Source organism: Eleutherodactylus coqui, chromosome 5 (assembly GCF_035609145.1).
Source record: "Eleutherodactylus coqui strain aEleCoq1 chromosome 5, aEleCoq1.hap1, whole genome shotgun sequence".
NCBI classification, from domain to species: Eukaryota; Metazoa; Chordata; class Amphibia; order Anura; family Eleutherodactylidae; genus Eleutherodactylus; species Eleutherodactylus coqui.
This window is the reverse complement of record NC_089841.1, coordinates 175,333,303-175,352,225: the sequence shown is the minus strand read 5'-3', so window position 1 is coordinate 175,352,225 and position 18,923 is coordinate 175,333,303. Positions and strand designations below refer to the sequence as shown.

The 18,923-nt window shown below is 44.5% G+C and overlaps 1 protein-coding gene across 1 annotated transcript in view; it reads left to right on the top strand.

Moving 5' to 3' along the window:
* Positions 1–18,923, top strand: part of POLE (DNA polymerase epsilon, catalytic subunit) — a 70,476-nt gene that overhangs the window by 41,996 nt on the left and 9,557 nt on the right. Inside the window, exons 30-38 of the mRNA XM_066603763.1 lie at positions 12,009–12,221; positions 12,322–12,534; positions 12,619–12,762; positions 13,908–14,048; positions 14,268–14,421; positions 14,534–14,640; positions 15,191–15,367; positions 15,453–15,676; positions 16,510–16,730. Of these exons, the coding sequence (XP_066459860.1) occupies positions 12,009–12,221; positions 12,322–12,534; positions 12,619–12,762; positions 13,908–14,048; positions 14,268–14,421; positions 14,534–14,640; positions 15,191–15,367; positions 15,453–15,676; positions 16,510–16,730 (1,594 nt within the window). The remainder of the gene's footprint in view (positions 1–12,008; positions 12,222–12,321; positions 12,535–12,618; positions 12,763–13,907; positions 14,049–14,267; positions 14,422–14,533; positions 14,641–15,190; positions 15,368–15,452; positions 15,677–16,509; positions 16,731–18,923) is intronic.

Genomic DNA, 18,923 nt, shown 5'->3' with positions numbered 1-18,923 from the left:
TCATGCGTCCAGGTGATGGCACTGTTTGTTTGTTGATGTCGGTTTCTTAATGCCTTTGTGTAAGAATCAATATTGTGGCTACATCTTACGTTAATGAAAATCAGATAAGCATAGGAAAACTGTCTTCTGTACCGAGAGGCCCGTATTTTACTGGAAAGTGTAACTAATCCATACTTGGAAGTGATTAAAGCTTCATGATCAGCAGTGTAACTGGACATAGTTCATTAATAATTTGCAACTTCCTAGCTGTTTTTTAGCGTTGTTGTTGGTAATTGTGGGCAATTACAGGCCATGAATGGTATTAACCCCTTAGTGACGAAGCCTGTTTGCGCCTTAGTGACGGAGCCAAATTTTGGAAATCTGACATGCGTCGTTCAACGTGGCATAACTCCGTAAAGGCTTTACATATCCCAGTGATTCTGACATTGTTTTTTCGCCACATGTTGTACTTCATTTAGATTGTAAAAAGAGACCGATATAATTTGTGTATATTTATTAAAAGTACCAATATTGGAAAAATTTTGAAAAAATTATCATTTTTTCACATTTTCAACCGTAATATCTCAAATATGTCCAAACATACTGTACAAATTTTTGATAAGATATGTATTTCCATCTGTTTACTTTATTCTGAATGCACACTTGAAAAACTTTTGTGTTTTTTTTAACCATTTAGAGGACGTACAAATTTAACATTACTTTTCAGCATTTTGAGGAGTACTTTGTTTTCCTGCACCAAGCCAAGTTTGCAGAGGCTCATAAGTGTCAGAATAATAGATACACCCACAAATGACCCCATTTTAAAAACTACACCCCTTAATGTATTCACTGAGGGGTGTCATGAGTATTTTGACCCCACCAGTTCTTTTCAGGAATTAGTTCAATTTAGGGGACAAAAAATAAAATTTCATATTTTTGCAAATATGTCATTTTAAAGACATATTTTTTTCCTATAGAGCCCATGAAAATGAGGATTTACACACCAAAATGGATACCCCCGTTTCTCCCGTGTTCAGAAACATACCCATTGTGGCCCTAATCTTATGTCTGGATGCATAACGGGAGCCAAAATGAAAGGAGTAGTCGGTGTCTTTCAGAACATAAATTTTGCTTGAAGGCGTTTTAGGCCCCATAGCACTTTTGTAGAGCTCTTGAGTGGCCAAAACCAAAGAGAACCCCCACAAGTGACCCCATTTTGAAAACTAGACCCCTTAACGAATTTATCTAGGGGTGTACTGACCATTTTGACCCCACAGTTTTTGAATGAATTCAAGCCAAGCAAAAGGAAAAAATTGTGATTTTCGTTTTTTTGTCAATTCTGTCATTTTAAAAACAGCTTTTTTTGTACAGCACACGCATGAATGAAGCCTTTCATCCCAAAATGGATACCCCTGTTTCTCCCGTGTTCAGAAATATACCCATTGTGGCCCTAATCTTCTGTCTGGATGCACAATGGGGCCCAAAACGAAAGGAGTAGTCGGTGGCTTTAAGAACATAGATTTTCCTTGAAGGAGTTTTAGGCCCATAGCACTTTTGTAGAGCTCTTGAGCGGCCAAAATCAAAGAGAACCCCCACAAGTGACCCCCTTTTGAAAACTAGACCCCTTAATGAATTTATCTAGGGGTGTACTGCCCATTTTGAGCCCACAGTTTTTGAATGAATTGAAGCAAAGCAAAAGGAAAAAATTGTGATTTTCGTTTTTTTGGCAATTCTGTCGTTTTAAAAACTGCTTTTTTGGTACAGCACACACCTGAATGAAGACTTGCACCCCAAAGTGGATACCTCTGTTTGTCCCGTGTTCAGAGACATACCCATTGTGGCCCTAATCTTTTGTCTGGATGCACAACGGGGCGCAAAATGAAAGGAGTAGTCGGTGGCTTTCAGAACAGAAATTTAGCATGAAGGTGATTTAGACCCCATTGCACACTTGTAGAGCCCTTGAGCGGCCAAAACGACAGAGAACCCCCACAAATGATCCCATTTTGAAAACTAGACCCCCTAACGAATTAATCTAGGGGTGTACTGTGTATTTTTACCCTACAATTTTTGAATAAATCTAAGCAAAGCAGTAGGAAAAAAAATACAATTTTCATTTTTTTGGCAGTTGTATCAATTTAAAAACAGTTTTTTTTGTACAGCATACATAGGAATGAAGACTTTCACCCCAAAATGGATACCCCTGTTTGTCCCGTGTTCAGAACCATACCCCTTGTGGCCCTAATCTACTTAAAGGACGCATGGCTAGGCCTATAATGGAAGGAGCACCTGTTGGATTTTAGGGTACAACGGAATAAATTCCAGGCCCCATTGCCCACTTATAGAGTCATTGAGCGTCCAAAACTATAAAGACCCCCACAAATATCCCCATTTTAAAAACTAGACCCCTTAACGAATTCATCTAGGGGTGTACTGCGTATTTTGACCACACAGTATTTGAATAAATTTCAGCAAAGCAGAAGAAAAAAATTACAATTTTCATTTTTTTGGCAATTTTGTCAATTTAAAAACTTTTTTTTGTGTACAGTTTACATAGGAATGAAGACGTTCACCCCAAAATGGATACCCCCGTTTGTCCCGTGTTCAAAAACATACCCATTGTGGCCCTAATCTACTTACAGGAAACATGGCAAGGCCTGTAATGGAGGGAACACCAGTTGGATTGCAGGGCATAACTAAATAAATTCCAGGCCCCATTGCTCATTTGTACGGAATAAAAATTGACTCCCTAAACCCCCCCCCCCCCCCCACCGCCCTTTTCGGCGTTCCCCAAATCTTAGATAAAAGTAATAATGTGAACTGTGTAGTATTTCCAAAGACGGGTAATTATGGAGGCTGGTTGGGATGGGCACATGGGGCAATAAAACCGGGTATCCCCCCTCCTCTCATGCTTTTTGGGAGTCATTTTTTGACCTCAGCGGCGGGGATGGGGTGTAAAAAGTGGCGCTCTGTGAGTCTCCGTAAGCTTGATGAGGTGCGGCGGTCTCACACAGAAGGCGCTCAACAAGCTGCTCCTGGAACTGCATGAAGGCGGGCGTTCCCGGGGCTTCTTGTAAATTGCGTATTACAGGTAGCGGTCTGAATAACGCCGGGCTCAGGCAGCCGTATGGGGAATCCGCTTGTGGAGGCCCGCAGCGGATCCCGGCTGTGAGCCCGGCTGTGACCCTGCGTACGGCCGCGTAATGTACTGCGCATAACTGCGTACTTACACGGGCGGTCATGCGCAGTACACTTTTTTTTGTTGTTGTTTGTATTTCCCGCACCGTCGCTTAGCGATGACGCGGGTACAATGGGCTCTATGTTGCGGATATCCGCGGTAAAATAGAACCTGCTGCGTTCTCTTTTCTGCGAGTGGATTACGCAATTCCAACCCGCTAATGTGAGCGGAATTGTGTAATCCAATGCGATTGATCTGCGTATTACCGCTAATCAAACGCATGCGGAATCCGTAATTCCTATCCGGTCATGTGAGACCAGCCAAAGGTAGATCGCTACCTTTTTATCACGTGACCGGGGAACGCTCAACGAGGCCACCCGTCACTGCTCCAGGCTCTCGGTGACCGTTGGTCGCCGAGAGCAAGGAGATATTAAGTTTCCTGGGCTCCCCGACTCCTGCGCATGTGTCCGGTGTTTTGCCAGCGGTCGCATGCGCAGAATACGGGAAAGTTCACGGAAGAAGATTGCGTCGGGGTGTAAATATGGAGACCTCCGGTAAAAATAAAAATTTTTATCTCCTCTCACCGATCGCATCAGTGAGGGGAGATGAAGCTTCACCTTTTTTTAACTTTTACGTGATCGCCATTATTCTTTGGATAACGGCGAACACGTGATCAGGAACCGCTCACCGCGGCCCTCCGTGAAATCTCCAGGCTCTCGGCTAAGTTTTGTAGCCAGGAGCAGGGAGATTTTAAAAAACCACGGCTTTTGCGCATGCGTCTGCCACATTGGTGACGGGCGCGTGCGCAGAAGCTGGGGTGAGGTCCACGGATAAATCCGCAGGCCTTAGGTACGTCATTTCATCCTCCCTCACGGATATGATCCGTAGGGGGAGATGAAACGCAAGCTTTTTTTAACTTTTTAAAACTTTTTTTTTACTTTTTGCACTTTTTTTTTTTTACCTTTTACCCCTTTTTTTATTTATTTATTTTTACTTTTTGCACTTTTTTTTTTACTTTACATGACCACTGTCATCCATTGGATGACAGTGATCATGTCCCCAGTGACATCCCTCTGCTCTTGGCTACACATGGCAGCCAGGAGCAGAGCAATTTTGAATTTCCCGGGGCTCGAGCCCCTCTGTGCACGCGCCCGATGTCAATCATCGGGCGCGCATGCGCAGACGGGGATTTCGGGTCCCGGGACATCGCAGAGGACCGGGGGTGAGTATCTTCACCTCCCCTCATGGATCCGATCCATGAGGGGAGGTGAAACTTTACTTTTGTCTTACTTTTTAAACTTTTTCGCGATCACCGCTATCGCAATGGATAGCGGTGATCGCGGGCCCGGGGACCGCTCACAGTGGTCCCCGGTAACACCTCCTGGTTCCCGGCTACCTTCAGGAGCCGGGAGCCAGGAGATTTTAAATTTGCCGGGGACACCCGGGCTTTTGCGCGTGCGCGTGACGTCATCGTCAGGCGCGCATGCGCAGAAGGCCGCCGGCGGGTCCGGGAGGACCAGATCTCCGGGGGACACCGCCGACAAGCCGTGTGAGTATTTTCAGCTGCCGTGATGGATCCGATCCATCATAGCAGCTGAATTACTTCTTTTTAACACTGGTTTCTTTACTTTTTTGCGATCGGCGCTATTCATTTTATAGCGCCGATCGCAATGCCGGGGGGGACTGCCCGCATCCTGGGATGACAGCTCCAGGCTGTCGGCTACCTGCGGGCACCGACAGCATGGAGCTGTCACGTCCTCAGGCCAGTGGGCATCAATCCAAAGAGGATGCATAAAACTACGTCCTCTAGGATTAAGGCCCACTTTCTGAGGACGTAGTTTCCCGATGGGGCCGTCGTTAAGGGGTTAAAGCAGAATGTCTAGAATACGCTAACATTTATCATGCTTCTATGTGACGACACTTCCTGCAAATGTGGTTCTCATCTGGGAGGAAACAATATATTAACCCCCTTTTACAAGAAAATTCTACTTCTTGTAGAACCGCAAGATAAATACTTATTTCCACTAGAGTGCTTCTGGGAGAATAAAAAAGAACTATTAAATTGGTTGTGAATAGGAATCCTCTCATTTTGTAATAGTTAGCAGTTTTCTTTCAAAATCACTGCCTTCAAATTAGGCTTGCACTACCAGAGCCCCTTGTTTTATGCACTGCCAGAGCCATTTTATGCTGATTATCTACATGCACATATTATTGTGCTATATACTACATATCAGCCAAATTCAGAAGAGTTGTAGTGATATATTGAGAAATGTATAATGCCTGTGTTAGGGTGTTTCATTTTTCCAAAGATGTGATTTTCATATGACTTTGCTTACGCCCCGAGTCTCAGTGATGTAAAAGATATATATGCCAAATTTCAAGAAGATTGGATAATATTTAGGGGTTGCACACATTGATCACTTTTATATCAAGCTAGGGAAATTTCTAATATTGAAGTGCTTTGTACTAATGAGCTTCTCATGTATTTCTCTATTCGACAAGCAAGTACTTCATTTATAGCAACTGCAAAGAGCCTTGCCCACCATGTTTTAAAGGCTTCTGTATCTCCAGCTACCGTTTACCGAGCTCGGGTGATTAATATTAGTAAAATGGCAAAGAAAATCGAAGAGTCATTCTTTGAAAATCCTCCCCATTTGGTCTTGTATTGGGATAGTAAACTGTTGCCCATGGGAGTGTCAAAACTGTAATAGATAGAGTTGCAGTTCTAGTGTCTGGCAAAGATTTTGAGCATTTGCTTGGCGTACCTGTTGCCCTAAAAGGCACTGGTGAGCAGATGGCTGATGTAGTTATTCCAGAAGTGGACCGATTTGGGCTACGTGACAATATCCTCAGTATGTCTTTTGATACTACAGCAACTAATACAGGACTGATCCAAGGGGCATGTACCAGAATTGAAGGGGAATTCGGACCAACATTGTTGTGGTTGGCTTACCGTCATTACACCCATGAACGAATATTGAAAGGAGTCTTATGGCATAGCATCAAGTGGTCCTGATATCCAGATTTTTCGGAAGTTCCAAAGTCTGTGAGCTTCACTTGATAAGAAGTCCTATACGACAATGCTGGATGAAGAAAGTCCTGTTCAAGGTTTACTAGTAGAACGAGTGAAAATGGTTAACTACATCCAAAATGTGTTAAAAGACAGAAGTCATCCAAGAGAAGACTACAAAGAGTTATTACAACTCTCACTCCTGTACCTAGGAGGTTGGTCTAAAAACGGCTTCCGTTTCAGGATCCCAGGGGCTCTGCATCAAGCAAGGTGGATGGCAAAGGCAATATATATATATGCACTTAAAATTGTCCTCTTCACTAAACAGTTTAATATTCCTCAACGAGAATTGAAAGGAATGAAACGGGTTACACATTTTGTCAGCCTCATATATGTTCACTTTTGGCACAAAGCAATTGTAAGTCAATGGGCTCCAAAGAATGATTTGGATATGCTACAGCTTCTAAAAACTTAGCAAAAAAAGGGCTCTCACAGTTGCTAAGAGACACCTTTGGTATCTGTCAGAAAAAAAATGTAGGATTGGCTTTTTTGGACGAATGTATTACTCAAGCTGATAAGGAAAATATGACTAAAAATTTAGAAACCAAGCTTGCAAGGAAAAAGGAAATGAAACGATTAGAGGGTAAAAACCTAGGTTTTGAAGGAAAAGACGTGAGCCATTTCGTTACTAATAAAACAAAGATGTTCTTTGAATTGTTTGGGATCCGCGACGTAACAGAATACTGCAGTGATTCTCTAAGAAGCCGTGTGAACGCTCTTAAGGTGGTCAATGATACCGCAGAAAGAGGAACTGCTCTGATAAAAAAAGGTTAACGAATCTATCGTGGACGAACAAAAACAATTCTTGTTTAGGGTAGTCGAGCATCACAGAAAAGTGGCCACCAAGTGAACAAAAGAAGGGATTGCATAGTTCAAAGTTGATTAATATAACACATGTTTTGCCTATCATACTACCTATTAATCTTAGTGTCTAGTTTTAGTATTATTTTAGGTTTGTGATTTCTAGTTTTCCCAATAAAAGTAATTACCTAGGGTATAGCTCTTGCCACTGGAAGGCGGACACAGCACAAAGACTTAGTCCCTCTCACTAGTTATACCTCTCCTGCAGGCACTAAGCTAAATCCGTTTTAGCTTAGTGTCTGTAGAAGGCTGATCTCCTGCTCTGCAGGTCCTCTCTGCGTTTTGTTTTTCCTTTTTTCCCCCTCTAGGTGGTAATCAGGGATGAGCTAACTTCCCTGATTGTCCCCAGACGGGGAACAGTGTTGCATCAGACACGCTGTTACTCCCTCCCGCGAGTGGAACAGAGCGGCACTAACTGCTCTGTATCCCACCAGTCATGGGATCAGCCAAGCTTCCTGGCTGCTTTCGTAGGCCTCATTACCCCCTTCCGTAGGTGAAGCATTGTAGTACTGTGTATTTCTTCACAGTTATAGTAGCCATTTGCAGCTATGTTACCCTCTTCCATAGGTGGAGTATCGTAGTACAGTGACTTTCTATCTCATACATTCTTTGCAGTTTTTATAGCCATTGTGCACCTCATCATCCCGTTTCATTGGAAGAGTATTGTAGTACTGTGCATTTTCTATCTGGTACATTATTACACCATTCTAGTAAGGGTTGTCTCATTTCTCTTTATGAAGAGTATTGTAGTGCTCCATGTCCCTATATTGCACATGCCTGCACAATCATGGGAGGCATTGTCAGTGGGCATTACCCAGAAAGTAGTGCTGCTTGATTGGATCTCTCCTGACCCCGTAACCTACCGTATAACAAGCAGTATCCGCATGGCACTGTGGTAGTACGGTATGCCTCTGCTTCACTCATAACTAGGCAGGCCCACAAGCATCAGCCCCCTCCTTGACCAGCTTCATTGGAAGAGTTGTGCGTCATTGAAGGATGCAGTGTTCGTCATGATTGCAGATTCTTCAGTCACATAGCCATAATGTCACCCTCTATTAAGGAAGTGTATTACCGCTAGCCTTTGTTTTTAATATGGCTATGCGGTAAATAACAGCGTATAGCTGTATTCACGATCCTTCAGGAGAAAGGAGCATGCTAGTGTTGGCCCCTGTATCTGCCTGCTTTATGCATCGTGTGTGCCAGGCAGCCTCCTCCCCTCCTCTATCGAGGAAACATAGGCATTACCGCTCCAGTATCTGAGCTTATTGGGCTGTGATTATATACGTAGATCACCTCGTTCCCCTCCACACAACTGGAATACATGCATTACTGCTAGACCGGTATCTGGTTTCATAGCGATTGCAAGCCTCACTTGGCCACCCTGCCTCCATCATATGACGAGTACCTGCTACACTGCTAGCCTTTGGCTGCATGTGATTGGGCAGTAGTTGCTTGCATCAAACTGTCACATTCTCGCCTTTGGGAGTAGTAACTGTATACTCTGCCATGCAGCACCTAGGTGACCTTCAGTCCTCTCTGCAATTATAGCATGATTGTGCATTTAAAGAAGCCTCAGGTTGCCTTATTTTTTTTGTTCCCTTTGGTGGCATGACTCTGCCTTTTCGGAATTGCGTTTTTTGGAAAACAGTTAGAGTCCTGGAATACGGTCAGCCTTTGCATGCATGGTTATCCACTCATCCCAGATATCAGTCAACAGTATCCTTATAGCCACACTGTCATGACTGGTACCGGTCAGCTCTTTCCTTTCTTCTATGGAATGTTATTCAATGCTTGTTACACTTGTACTGCTTGGGGTATGTCACATCCATCATACTACCTCATTTCCCTTTCCTACTGGGAGTAGTTACCTTCTGGCTGTCTTTTATGTACAGGAGATAACAGATACTTTCCAGTCCTGCCCCCGCAGGAGTACGGTCCTCCTAACAGTCTACTCTTCCCTTCCAGGTGTAGCTGATGCCGGTCACTGTTCCTATTGATCATAGATCTTTTATGCTCTCTATAGAGTATCTTCCTCTACGCTACATTCTGTCAAATCTGGGCGCCACCACAGCAGGGTCGCATTCCGTGATGTCAAGCACATCCACGCTTGACCTCCTGTAACATACCTGTCCATGAAAGGCGCACTCTGGACAAGGCTTCAAGGCCTCCTTCGAATAATCTAAGAAAGATTCCCAACATCCTTTTAGTCAGTGCAAATCCCTGGAAAGGACTGCCTGTCCTTCTCTACATTACACTAACCACGCTTAGCAGCCGCTCTGCTATTAGGCAACTTCTGCAATCCCTTCCATAGGCAGCGTAGGTCGTCTGAGAGGTGTATTTGACAGGTATATACACCTGTAATCAACTGTATCACTCTCCTACAAACATAAGGGCATACGTTACACCCAACCCCCTTTTGTTTACTTGGTAGGTTTCCCAGTGATGAAGTTAGACGAACATCCATCCACTATATATCTTCCTTATTAGGTAGCAAAGCAATAAACAAACATACCTTACTTTTGTACATTTCTGGCCACTTCTACAGCTGGCTTCCTTAACCTCCGATACACATCGGACATCTCCAGCAAGCAGGACTTGTTGGGTACCTACTGCTTGCTAGTCTACCCATCAGATCTTATTCGGGTCCGAGAGGCATTTTAGGATCTGCCTGTACAAGGTAATCCGCCCCCTTTTTCCCATCTTCTCGTGGGGTGTCCTCCTTGCTCACGGTCTTTGCACAACGTATCGTGTTCGGGATAAAAGCATCGCCATCCTGTATAGAATGCATTTTTCCTAAATGTTGCAGACTCTCCTGATATCGGCTTGTTCTTTGGTCCTCTAGTTATATCGCCATTATCCAACTTGTACTGTCTAAGTCTACAGAATCTTTCTGTTGGTGGGTGATCACTTACAGACACCTGCATGCCACACCAGTCTACCGCGAAGCCTGTTCTCCCCCACCATAAGGCACTTCTGTAGAGCGTCCCAAGGTTTTGTTGTGTCCCCTAATGACATTGAAGAGAAAACAGGAGTTTTTGTACTTGCCATAAAATCCATTTCTCTTCACGTTCATTAGAAGACATATCACCCATCTACTTGCTTATTCCTCGCCATTTCTGGTGGTTCCTTTCTACATTGGTCCTGTACCTGGCCTGCTCTCTTACCTCCATTCTTGTATTGTTATCGTCTGCATTGATTGACTTCATGTGTTAATTTGTTCTTTCCTACTGCTTCTCTGCAAATTGATTTATCACAGTGTATGCAGGAGGGGTATAGCTAGTTGGAAGAAGTAACTCTTTGTGCTTAGTGTCCGCCTCCTAGTGACAAGAGCTATAACTAAGGTCTTGCTTTGTCCCCCAATGAATATGCCGAGAAATGAATTTTATTGTAAGTACAAAAAATCCCAGTGTTTCCATCTCAGGAATCCTATTTTAATGTGTTTGAAATCATAAAACAACACACTCACTTATAAGATGTTTGTTTATGAAATGCTCCGTTCTCCGGATCTTGCAGATATTGATTCCTCTGTCGTCTTGTTGTTTACTGCTTGTTGTCAGGAAAGCACTCCACTAGAGATTAGCAAGCTTACTCGCTAAGGGCAAATACTCGAGCGAGTAGTGCCTTTTGCGAATACCTGCCCGCTCGTCTCAAAAGATTCGGGTGCCGGCAGGGGAAAGCGGGGAGGAACGGGGGCGAGATCTCTCTCTCTCCCTCCTTCCCTCCCCCTGCTCCCCACTGCTCACTCCCGCAACTCACCGCTCACCCCCGCCGGCACCCGAATCTTTTGAGACGAGTGGGCAGGTACTTGCAAAAGGCAATACTTGCTCAAGTATTTGCCCATAGCGAGTACGCTCGCTCATCTGTACACTCCACCCTTTTTTATGTAAAGAAATAAAGGAGGCAGGTGCTTGCACAATTTTCTAAATTTGATAGCCAGAAGTGCTATTTTTTTCTATAGAAGAGGTAGTGATTCCCTTTGCAATGAGTGTAAACAACCAGAGGGCAGAGAATCAATAACTGGAGAATGGAGCATTTTGGCAATAAACATTGTTTGGGTGAGTGCATTGTTTAGCAATTTTGGACATCTTGAAATAGGATTCTCAGGATGGGAATACCCCTTTAAGTGCACAATTCACTAGTAATAAACCATTTCAGTAGGTAATGGTTTCATTAAATCTGTGTTACAGTAGTCTTGTGTAGCTCTTGGGCATCAGTTTTAAATTAAAATTCTTACTCAGTTATTGCTTAGACCCCCCCCCCCCCCCCCCAAACAAGTTTAAGGCCTCATGTCCACGGGGAAAATTAGGCCTGCTACAGATTCTCCATGGAGAATCTGCAGCGGGTCCCTCCTGCCCCGCGGACATGAGCGCTGAAAATAGGAATTTAAAAGAATTTACCCATCCGGAGCGGTTCGGGAAAGTCTTCTCTTCCTCACGGCCGGATCTTCTTTTTCGGCCGGCGGATGAACTCGGCACGTCGCCGGCGTGCCACGCGCATGCGCCGGGCACATCCGCCGAGCTGAAGCAAGAAAGATCCGGCCGTGAGGAATAGAAGACCTTCCCGGTCCGCTCCGGATGGGTAAATTCTTTTAAATTCCTATTTTAGGTCTCCCGCGGATCCAGACGGCTTCCATAGGCTTCAATAGAAGCCCGCGGGAGCCCCGCACGAAAATGGAGCATGGTCCAGATTTTTTCATGCTCCATTTTTTTTTTTAAATCCCTTTTATTGACGATCCGCGGGTATTTATCTACCCGCGGGTGGTCAATGCATCCCTATGGGATGCGGATCCGCGGGCAGGAGAAGAGTTAAAATCCGCTGCGGATTTTAATTCTTATTTTGCCCGTGGACATGAGCCCTTAATTTCAGATCATTCACATGAATATAGTATCTTACTGCAGTTTGCATGTTGCCATTATGTTTTAGGTCACCGCTCAACTACAGCAGCTAGATTCCTCGCAAACTGGAGATATTGAGGACTTTGGAGTAGGGAAACGTCTGCAGCCCGCCATTCCTATAAGCACAAAGAGAAAACGTGTAGTGACAGCAGAAGAGAGTCAACGTGACACCCAAGATGTAGCGCTTACACAGTCTTGGAGGGAGGTATTGGGTGCACCACCTCCACTGGGCACCACAAAAGTGAGTTCGGCTTTTTAATTGAATGATTTTCCATGGTGTTATAATCAGTGTTATGTTCCATGTTGGTTACCTGTGTTTTTCATTGTTGCACCATTCATAGGAAGAGAGACTACTCTGGTTGCGTTATCACAAGAAAAAGTGGGAGATACAAGCACGTCAGAGAAAAGAACGCCAGAAGAAACGGAAATTAGATGATGGAGATGCAGTCCCTGGAGCAGGAGGTGTAGTCCGTGAAACGCAAGCAGCTGGGTTAGGCAATTTCTTGCGCCGCACTGCTCGCAGCATCTTTGACATGCCCTGGCAAATTGTACAGGTTAGGCTTTCTCGGTTATTTAAAAAAAAAAAAGTGTGCTACAAGATCTAGAAGCTGATAATTCAGTGCTTGTAACTTTTACAGATTGATGAAAGCAGTCAACCAGGTATCTTCCGCCTGTGGGCAGTAATTGGCAGCGACCTGCACTGCATCAAACTCAACATTTCTCGTATTTTCTATGTCAATCAGAGAGTGCCCAAAGCAGAGGAAGGAGTAGTGTACAGAAAGGTTGGTGTTCTGCTCTCATAAATTTATGGTCTTATGGTTGCCCTTGTCACCACTCCTGATGTGTGTTATAACCCGTTAACGTTACAGGAGGTACAGTTACGTTTTGCAGCTACGGGGTATATATGAAGGGGAATTGCGTTTTTGTTTTTTTTTTACAGCCGGCACCCACCCACAGCAGTCCGATGAGCCACACTGTTCTTTGGAGCTGTTAACCTTTTAAATGCCACCATCCATTCTGACCGACATATAAATGCCCGGACCGATGTTTGGATGTCCCATTTGGCCCCCTGCGATGAGATCACAGGTTTCTGTGCGGTTGTCATGGCTACAGGGGGCCTTTTGAAAGGCCCTAGGGCTGCCATTGCAGAATACCTATCAAGCCATGCCCGAGGCATAACTTAATAAAATGCCTGTCAGATCGCGATATGATGTAATGCTATGGCATTACATCATACTGCAGAAGCGATCAAAGCATCACAAGTTCTTGTCCCATCTTGGGACAAAAAAAAAAGTTAAAATAAGTTTAAAAAGTTCAAAACCCATTAATCACTGCCATAAAAATGTGTATTGGTGGTCACTAAGGGGTTAAGAATATTAGCGATGATATTTGTGAATTAACTGCATAATATGTTATTAGTCTGCATGAATAGATTTGTTCAGAGACCTAGTAGTAAAGAATAACTGCACTTTTTGCAAACTTTTCACTTGTCAGATCATGTCAAAGGTTTAGTTCTCTGGGTGTCTGGGTGGTGAGACCCTTACTGATCTCTAGAATGAAGGAGCAGCAGCGCTTACCTGAGCGTTGTCACTTGGCTGTCTTCGCTGCATGTCTGCTCCACTCTATAGCTGAAGACTGACACATACATGTCTATAGAAGTCTATGCATCTGTCTTCAGCTGCCAAGAACGGCCAACAAGAACCAAAGACAGCCGAAGGGGAACAATGCTTGGGTGAGTTCTGTAGCCCCGTCATTTGATCAGTCTGTGAGGGTCTCTGTAGTCGGATCCCCACTGATTAAAACTTTTGACATTTCATTCTGACACGTCAACCGTTTGTAAAAAAGTGCAGTTACTCCTAACTGTCAGATCTTTCAATTGTCATAAATGCCATGTTAAATCTTGAGACCTGCACTCTAATTTCTACAGGTGAATAGAATTTTGCCTCGCTCTAACCCAGTGTATACCTTGTATGAATATTCTGTACCGGAGGACATGTACCAGGAGCACATCAATGAGATTAATGCAGATCTGTCTGCTCCAGACATCGAGGGAGTGTATGAAACACAGGTACTTAGCCGCAAATGGCCCTTCCAGGGTCAACTCTTAGCGGTTTGTCTCTTGCAGCATCTTAAATGTTCTTCATAAATGTGGGTCTCGCATCCAGCATTCTCACCTATCAGACATTTGTGACATAGCTTGTGGCTATACCCAAAATAAAAATACCCCTTTTTAAATGTAGCTTTAAGAATTTATATAGAAACATATTTTTATATTTGTTTTCCTTAGGTCCCTCTTCTGCTGCGGGCAGTGATCCAGCTCGGTTGTGTATGCATGGTGAACAAACAACTGGTTCGCCACTTGTCTGGTAGAGAAGCTGAGACTTTTGAATTGGACCATTTGGAAATGAAATCTTTAGCACAGTACAGCTACTTAGAGCCAGGTGCAATGAGTGATCATACACATCCTGATAAAACTATTTCTTGCTTAGCTACGTAGAAAGTTACCATAATTCCATTATGTTGTCTGAAATTTGTATTTATTTTTTCCTGCAGGAAGTATCAGACACATTTACTTGTATCACAATTCTCAGGGGAACAAGGCGCTCTTTGGCCTGTTTATACCATCACAGAGAAAGTCTGCAGTCTTTGTGGTCGACACAGTAAGTCTGTTTTTATTTCCTTCAGAATTAAAAAATGTTATGCTTTTAGGCCCAATGTCCACAGGCGGATTTGATTTGTGGAACCCACGTGGGAGATCCGCAAATCAAGCCGCCCATAGGGATGCATTAACATCCGCAAAACAGTTTAAAGAATGTGGATGTGATTCTCCCATGTCAACGTAAGCCATCCGATCCGCGGTACAGTTGTCACTGTGGACGTGCCGCGGATCCACTGGAAAGCAGGAGATTTAAACAAAAAAAAAAATTGCACTGCGCATGCATCCGGTACGTCGGCCGGCGTGTCCAGACGCATCCGCCGTGCTGAAGAAAGAAGATCCGTCCGGCACGGAGGAGTCCCGCACTGGATCTGGACAGGTAAGAATCAGTCTTTCTTTGTTCATGTCTGCAGGCACGGCTGGATTCTGTTCTAGAATTCAGCAGATAGAATCTGTGCGCGTGCAAGTGGACATTGGGCCTTAGTGTGTTTATAAACTCTTCAGTCTCCAAGAGTTAGTGCATTGTGTAATTAACTTTTGTGCCTGCCATATAGGTTCGCAGTAACCAGATGCCAAACCTTAGCAGTATGTATACAAGTGAACATACTGCAATGCGGGAAAGGGTTGATCCTGAGCTTTTGCCTCCTGAGAAACATGTTTTTGAAGTTCGAGCCGAAACTGATTTAAAAATAGTTTATCGAGCAATTCAAAGGCTACTTCTAAGTTACAAGGTAAGTTAGATACAAGCAAAAGTGCTGACTGAGCAGGTTCAGAATAATTGGAAGATAACTGCTGTGCATTTATTGTTTTCTGCAGGATGAGAGACGTGGTCCAACTCTGATTGCATTGCAGTCTAACGGGTCCCCTAAGAGATTAACAAGTGGCATGCCTGTTCTGGAGGAATTCCCTGTCGTTCCTGTACGTGTCACTGATGATATTAGTTACAACGTTCTAGATTGGCAGCGACATGGAGCCCGCCGTATGATTCGTCATTATCTTAATTTGGACAGCTGTCTTTCTCAGGCATTTGAGATGGCCAGGTAACTTGTTATATTAGAATGCACCTTCATATCTGTAAGGAAACCTACCTCAGGTGTTGTATGGGGAACCTTAGAACTGTGATCAGATAGGTGATTGCAGGTGATAGGTGTAGCAGAGCTGGGCAAGTAGTGCACTCGACAAGGTTGCATAATGCAGGGTGATCTGGTTTTGCAGTTTACAAGACCAGAACTAGGATCAAATGCATCGATACTCAGGCAAGACATGCCTGAAGTCTTAGAGTATAAATAAATGAATGAGTTAATTTGGAATTGCTGTGGTAACAGGGACCAAAGACCAGGGAAAAAATGACTATTGACTGGCCACAGTGGACCATAGAACATTATCAAAACATGCTTGTAGGATCATATAATGTCCTGCTGAGAATCCAGAGATGCGCAAGGAAGTCCCAGCGACCTGATGACACCTCCATAGAGATGCAGAAGGGCAGCGCCAAAATGATGAGGTGTGAGCAGCCTTATGATTGGCGCAGTATGTAACAATATCTAATACATGATTGTTCCCAGCAAGAGAAACCATTTAATCTTGTAGATATGATACCTTTCTAATGGCTAACAAAAACACAATATCATATCTACAAGAATACGTGGTTTCTCTTGCTGGGAACAATCAGATTTTGCATACCAAACTTTTTTCATAATATCTAATACAGCACTCGAAGTTTACATTTTTATGCTATGGTATTCACTAACCAGTTAAAGATGCGGCCTATCTTACCACTTAATGCAGCAATTTTTATTTTTTTTTTAGGCACGGGAGAACCTAAGTCTAAATAAAGTTTGACAATCGTTCCCTTTTTTGTTTTTGTCTCTAGGTATTACCACCTTCCTGTTGGCAACCTGCCAGATGATGTATCAACATTTGGGTCAGACCTATTCTTCTCAAGGCATCTTCGACGACATAATCACCTCCTCTGGCTGTCGCCAAGCTCCAGGCCTGACCTTGGAGGCAAGGAAGCAGATGATAACCGATTAGTTATGGAGTTTGATGAGAGGGCATCTGTGGAAATCAACAATCCTGGTTGTTACAATACTGGTAAGAGAATTCTCACCCTTATGACTTTGGCCAATCCTCAGGATGGGTCATCAATAGTTGATTGGGTGGGGTTGTGCGCCCGCTGACTGTGCCGCAAATGCTTTGGTGCTCCAACCCCTGTGTAACATATATATATTAGGCCAAAAAAGACATATGTCCATCCAGTTCAGCCTGTTACTCTTAGCATTGTAGTTCGCCCATTCCATTTATTAATTTAGTTGTCTGCCTTTGAACCTGCTCAAGCTCTGGTATGTCCTTCTTGAGTACCAATACAACTCACAGCCTCTCCCACTCACAAGGATGTCAATACTCTGGATCTGGCCTAAACATGTCAGCTGCACCTCAAGAACATCGCAAGAATCCGCTCTTTCCTCATTGTGGACACGCTAAAAACGCTCACTGTTGCCCTCGTCCACTCTCGGCTCGATTATTGCAACTCATTGTTGATCGGCCTCCCCTGCTCCAGACTCTACCCCCCTCCAATCCATCCTGAATGCGGCAGCCAGGCTCATCTTCCTGCCCAGACACTACTCAGACGCCTCTGCCCTGTGCCAATCGCTGAACTGGCTGCCCATCAAATATAGAATTCAATTCAAACTCGCTACCTTCATCTATAAAGCTCTCCACAGCACCGCTCCGCCATACAGTGCTTCCCTCATCTCAATCCAGCACCCAGCCCGGGCCCTCCGCTCTGCTAACGAAAACAGACTAAGTGCCCCTTTAATTCGAACCTCTCATGCCCACCTCCAAGATTTCTCCAGAGCAGCACCAGTCCTTTAGAAAGCGCTACCCCAAACTATCCAGGCAATCCAGGACTCACAAAACTTCAGGCGTGCCCTAAAAACGCACCTCTTCAGGGAGGCATACCATATCTCCTAAACCAAACCCCTTTGTACGCCACCTGATAACATGCTCCCTGTCCTACCGACTGCAATCCCTGCCAGCCACCATCAACTGCCCCTGCAGTCATACTTATTCAGCCACCACACAGCTTAAGTCTGACCATTGTCTATGCGTATAGCATTCCTCACTTACCACCTCGCCATACCATGCACATCTCCAGCCACTTTACCTTCTGTATCACCCTATTATCTGTAGTATGCAAGCTTGTTGGAACCGGACCCTCACCCCTACTGTTTCCATCAATTATTACAACATGTAACTGTGGTTTTTGTAATTTTGTCATACTGTATCCCACTGTTTTTGCAAGCGCTGCGGAATATGTTGGCGCTTTATGAATAATAAACTTTATTTGTATAGCGCCAACATATTCTGCAGCGCTTACATAGACAGGGGGAATACAGAAAGACAAAGAAATACAAAAATTACAGAACCACGGTTAAATAGTAATCAGTTGATGGAAACAATAGGGGTGAGGGTCCTGCTCCAACGAGCTTACATACTACAAGTAATGGGGTGATACAGAAGGTAAAGGGCTGGAGATGTGCACAGTATGGTGAGGTGGAGAGTGAGGGATTTTATACACATAGACAATGGTCCGACATTTGGCCGTGTGACGGCAGAAACTGTATGACTACAAGAGCGGTTTATGATGGCTAGCAGGGATTGCAGTCAATAGGTCAGGGAGCATGTTATCAGGCGGAGTACAGAGGGGTTTGTTTAGGGAATGCGGTATGCCTCCCTGATGAGGTGCATTTTTAGAGCACGCCTGAAGTTCTGCGAGTCCTGGATTGCTCGGGTAGCCTTTGGTAGTGCGTTCCAGAGGACAGGTGCTGCTCTGGAGAAGTCTTGGAGGCGGGAATGAGAAGTTCGAATTAAGGGGGCACTCAGTCTGGTTTTGTTAGAGCAGAGAGCTCGGGCTGGGTGATGGATTGAGATGAGGGAGGCAATATAGGGGGGCGCTGCGCTGTGGAGGGCTTTGTGGATGAAGGTAGCGAGTTTAAATTGAATTCAGTATTTGACGGGTAGCCAGTGCAGTGACTGGCACAGGGCAGAGGCGTCCGAGTAGCGGCTGGACAGGAAGATGAGCCTGGCTGCCGCATTCAGGATGGATTGGAGAGGGTAGAGTCTGGTGCAGGGGAGGTCGATTAGCAATGAGTTGCAATCATCGAGCCGAGAGTGGATGAGGGCAACAGTAAGCGTTTTTTGGCGTGTCCACAGTGAGAAAAGAGCGGATTCTTGTGATGTTCTTGAGGTGCAGCTGACCTGTTCAGGCGAGAGATTGTATGTAGG